This window comes from Vicugna pacos, chromosome 3 (genome assembly GCF_048564905.1).
Source record: "Vicugna pacos chromosome 3, VicPac4, whole genome shotgun sequence".
NCBI lineage: Eukaryota > Metazoa > Chordata > Mammalia > Artiodactyla > Camelidae > Vicugna > Vicugna pacos.
Window position 1 is genome coordinate 5272075 of NC_132989.1, and position 5526 is coordinate 5277600.

The following is a 5526-nucleotide window of genomic DNA, read 5'->3' on the forward strand; positions in this document are numbered from 1 at the left end:
AGCAGGCATTTAATGCAGGGGTGGACCACAGGGAGCTTTCATAAAGCCTTTGGACCCATTTGCATACCTCATCGTGTTCTTGCACACATTTAGGCTCTGAGGGTTCATTTGCATTCTATTTCAGCCTAACTACTAGATAAGACATACTGCAAATGAGGCAATAATGTTAACCCAGTAGAGAGGGCAGGTTGAAAGATTCAGTTTACCTTGCAGTAAATCTTCTCTGTTTTAATTCTACCTCTATTTTTAAAATCTGGAAATATTTAGTTTTATCACTACGAACATTATTTCCTAAAGAAAAGTAGGTAGCCAACAATTAAAGTATGAGAAACAGGCCAAATTTAATTCAAACCTGGGGGTCCATATGGATTTTGTTTCCTAGGAGAGGAAAGAGGGCACGCCCTTCTGTAATTGAAGTCGAGGGACTGAGTGCTCTGTGGGGGTAAAGGACTTAAGGTCCATGATTCCATATGATGGCTCAGTCTCTGAAAATGTGAATCCTTTGGACCATTTGAATAACTGCTGCTGACTCTATTCTAGAAGAGACAGAAGGAAAGCTTGAAATGCGACTCAGAGTCAAAGAGTGATTCTCATTTTCTGGTTCAGAGGTCCTAGAATTTATTTGGTGAATTGCCACCTGTAAGTATAAATATAAGATAAATTCTTTTATGAGAATCTGTTTCATCCTCTATTGACCTTAAATGGATTTGGTGAGAGAGAGAGAGAGAGAAAGACTGTGTGTGAAAAAGTTTTTGTAACACTATATAGATTATACAAATATAAGGCTTTCTCAGCCTTGATTTTAAAATTATGCTGTATATTTTTATAAGTTCACCATATTATGTACCATTTTTCACAACATCCTGGGAGTATCAACATTTCCTTTCACATCCTAGTCTCTCTTTCTCTTTCAGGCTAAAAATAAGGGAGAAGAGAAAACACAGAACCATTTTCCTTAAATTATTTTTCATTTATTAGAAATAGTTATTAAATAAATGTGAAATATCTATGATAAACATAATTATCATTTAGTTGTGAGATACCACTTCAAAATGAATTTATAGAAACAATCACATACCAGGTGACTTTAATATACTGCTTTGAAAGGGATTCATGGACATTTAGACGTAAAAAATTCCCTCACATCACCTTGTACAAATTTTCAATTTACGAATTACTGGAGGAAATGATGTGACCCCAAACAGAATTCGGTTTCCTTATTAATGTTTCAAAATATATCAGTTACTAAAATTCTCAGAATCTATGCCATCAATAGGAGAAAAAAAAGAAAAATATGATGACATTTGATTGAAATAAATTATACATTATGTGAAACTTGTAAGATCTGGAAATATGGAATGTTCCAGAATGCACGGATGGAAATCTTCAGTTTTGTAATGTTGCAAGGTCTAGAGAAAACCTAGGCCCGGTGCAGCTGGGCATTCTCCCAGAGTCCTGTGCCCACTGCAGTCCATGAATTATGTTGTCTTTCTTCTCTCTTATCCATTAATATTTCAAGGTATCTAATCATCTAAGGCTTTCAGTCCTCAATCTTACTTTTCCCCCCTTTTTCCTTTATGTTATCAGCTCTTGTTTTGCAACTCATTTCCTCATATGCCTCCACATTTCTTCCATGCTCTTAATCCTCCCCTTCTTAAATAACTTCTTTTCTTTAACATGCTTTTTTTTTTTTCATCTTCCTGGGACTTATTCTCCAATTTCTTTTTACAATTGACATGACAAGAATATAGAAATAGCAGAATGTTCTAGCTGGGATGTTAAAATTTCACAGTTTTATGTTAATTATAACACTGAATCAAAATTTTAAATTACGAGAAGACAGAAAGAAGCTGGTGGGTCTTTATGTTGACTACATTGGGAATAAGACTATATGTGCCACTTATTTAAAGTTATCAATATTTTCATGTATTTTTGTCACAGAAAATTAGGATTCCATCAACATGTATTCATCATTAAAACAGGTGAATGTATCTAACACATACTAGTTATACAAAGAGAGGAATTTGTGACTGAAGGGGTAATTCTCCAGTTTCAATATTCAGCATATCTCATTCTGCAAGGCACTCTTCTATGCTCAAACGTTAGAAATGGGAATAAAGTGGTCTTTTTTTTTTTTTAGAATAATAGCATAACATTTTAATTCTCTGAAAATAAAGCCTGTCATTTTTGTGTGTTATTTTAAAAAAGCAAAAAAACTCTCTGAGAAGAGTTCTATCTTTAACTATAATCAACGAAAGTTAATTTTGAATATTATTACATAGCCAGGGTATTTCCTAGGGAAAAATTTCTGCAGCAGACAGATTTTGAACTAATTTACCCATTCTAGATAGAATGTTTTGATAGGCATGGGCCATCTGTCATTAAAATGTCACTTGTACAACAGTTACAAGAATCATTCCTGTCCTTGGAGATACACATTATTTGGTGTCATGTATACAATAATACATGTAGGTTGTGAATTTTAAATAGAAAAAAAGCTTAAGGTATCTCTATTTATGCCATTGCTCATTGAAATGTCAAAATAAAAACTAGATAATTGGAATTTATTTGTTATTTAATCCAATTCCACAGAACATATTTGAAAACTACTACTTGCTTAGAATTTTTTTCAGTGGAATTAAAGATTGACCCCACGGCTAAACACTCACTATAATAAATAGCTCGGGGTCAGTGGGTTTTCATTTTCAAAAGCATGATATGAGACATAACTTAGATTTTTTTTAAAGGGTGAATTTAAAATAAGACCATGAATAAAATAAGAGAAAAAATAAATTATTTTATTTCAAGATTTGAAGTCTGGAAGGCCAGAGGCATTTTAGTGAAGTATATCAGACAGGGGGGAAAATGAGGATCTCCTTCAGAGTGAGTTTTATTTGGTGTACAATTATTTTGAGATTCTATAAGACTCGTGTCTTTATAACATGATATTTTAGAAGCAGAGTGAAATATATGGCAGCTAGAAACCAATACCCTTTAACAGAGACTGGATGGATGCTTATATTTCCCACCAGTACGCTCCTTCCTCCATTGTTACTGCCTGTGGTTTACCTGGTACCCTTGGATATGGCAGGTATCTTCCACTTCGTTGCGATGCTTGCAGATTAACCCAGGCAACCTGTCATATTTCAGCCACTGAGAGACTTTTCTCAATGAAAAATTATTTCACATCACTCCACATCTTCATGCTACACCCAAAAATATTTCTTTGATAAATGTGTAAATAAAAACAAAATAGAAGGATGCCATTCTGGCTATGATCTGATTCCTCATACCTCTTCAGGTTCATTGTCGCAGTGCTGACCCCACTCCACCCAAGTACGTCTTGGGTTCTGCCCAAGAACCCAAATTCAAATTGTAAGAGGTTAGGTATTTCTTACAGTCATGCCTTTACTCATTGTGGTTGAACAAGCCCCATCAGGGCCCAAAAGAGCACACTGCAGTAAAACTTTTAAAGCACACAGAGGGGTTTTCCTTTGCTCCTAGAAGTTAATGCCACTCAACGTTAACATTTTATTGTTATAAAAAAAAAAGAAAGTTACCCTCCATGCCACCCTTACAGCTTGTCCAGGTTGGAAAATGCAAAATTATTCTCAAAATAGAAGTAAATATCTTTTACTTCCCGAAGGGGAAAAAAAAAAGTGGGGCTTTTGATGAATTAAGAAAAAAACTCCAAAGTTCAGTCTGAGATAGTAAAGTTAAAATGTAATGTTATTAAACACTTCTCTGAAAACACGTATGCAGGTTTCCATATGGGGTAATAATGCTGATTCAATATAGTCTTTCACTGGTCCGGTATCACACACGAGGTGGGGGCAGGAAGGTAGGGGGAATCCAGAGAAGAGGAAATTTGTAGTTATTAAGAAGAGCGCAGGCTGGGGACAAGTTAGGACTAAAAGATGTAAAGGGATTCCATGTGAACAGGGATGGTTCATAAAATTGAGCAACAAAGTACATGTAATTATTTTTTCTCCTATGTTTTCTCTATGGACTGTGTATCTGTGGGTAAACCATCAGTAACTTCATATCTACTTCAGTTTTCTTTTCTGGAAAATAAAGAAAATACTTATTGAAGTTCTTGTTTGTGACGTTTGGATAGGGAACCAAGAAGAGAGCACTGGACCAAGTCACATAACTTACTGGGACTAAAGGGGAGGCAGCTGAAGTTTAGTGAGGACATCTATGACGTGCATGCAGTTGCGTCTGAGTGCATTGCCACAGTATGCATTTGAAAACTAAATTAGTACACATGCTTGTGTCCACTCTGGAACTTGTAGGTGAAGCTAGTGATCCAGGATGGTTTGGAGAAACCAGACCTTCGATTTTGACTTCATCCTGTTAGGAATCTTCAATCACAGCCCCAACCACATCTTCCTCTTCTCTCTGGTCTTGGGCATCTTCTCAGTGGCCTTCGTGGGAAATACTGCCATGGTTCTCCTCATCCACCTGGACACCCAGCTCCACACCCCCATGTACTTCCTGCTCAGCCAGCTCTCCCTCATGGACCTGATGCTCATCTCTACCACTGTCCCCAAGATGGCCTTCAACTACCTGTCTGGCAGCAAACTCCTCTCTCTAGCAGGTTGTGGAACTCAGATCTTTTTCTACGTTTCCCTGCTTGGAGCTGAATGTTTCCTGCTGGCTGTCATGGCCTATGACCGCTATGTGGCTATATGCCACCCTCTTCGATACACTATTCTAATGAATCCGAAACTCTGTGTCCTCATGACCGTTTCTTCCTGGGTCTTGGGCTCTCTTGATGGCATCATTGTGCTCGCAGCCACCCTCTCATTCTCATACTGCAGCTCCCTGGAGATCCATCACTTTTTCTGTGACGTTGCTGCCCTGTTACCGCTGTCTTGTACAGACACCGCTACGTTTGAAAGACTGCTTTTCATCTGCTGTGTGGTGATGCTAGTCTTTCCGGTCTCTGTGATTGTTGGTTCCTATTCACGAGTCCTTGGAGCTGTCATTGGCATGGGCTCTGAGGAACGTCGCCGCAGAGCCTTCACCACCTGCTCCTCCCATTTGTCTGTGGTTGGACTCTATTACGGTGCTGCCATGTTTATGTACATGAGACCAGCTTCCAACTACACACCAGCCCAGGATAAGATGGTCTCAGCCTTTTACACAATCCTCACTCCCATGCTAAACCCTCTCATCTACAGTCTTCACAACAAAGAAGTAGCCAGGGGATTTCAGAGACTGCTGAAGAGAAGAAAATTAATATAATTTCATCCAACATCTTTGCGTGTCCACTCTGGTCAACACTCCTTCCAGGGACTGAAGTCCCTTCCATCATCTTATTCTCCTAGAGTTCTTTTCTTCTACTTTCTCCCCAATATTAAATAGCTTTATTTAGTATAGTATTATATAAACATCACAAGTAAAGAAGGCAATTTAGACAACGGCATAGGCTGCTTAGTCCCTGTGAATTTCAATATTAATTAATGTGCTTACTCCATTGAATTGTTAATTGTAACTTTATTTAAAGTCAATTGGCCATAG

General features: G+C 37.6%; 1 protein-coding gene across 1 annotated transcript; it reads left to right on the forward strand.

Annotated features, from left to right (window-relative positions):
* The first annotated feature begins 4314 nt into the window (after window positions 1-4314).
* On the forward strand, window positions 4315-5250 carry LOC140689316 (olfactory receptor 2M4-like). The gene has a single exon (XM_072949750.1). It carries the CDS (start codon window positions 4315-4317, stop codon window positions 5248-5250), a length of 936 nt encoding a protein of 311 aa, XP_072805851.1.
* The last annotated feature ends 276 nt before the right edge of the window (window positions 5251-5526 follow it).

Bases quoted from the DNA above. Each gene is read 5' to 3' on its own strand.
- LOC140689316 (XM_072949750.1), top strand. From the start codon at position 4,315: ATGGTTTGGAGAAACCAGACCTTCGATTTTGACTTCATCCTGTTAGGA.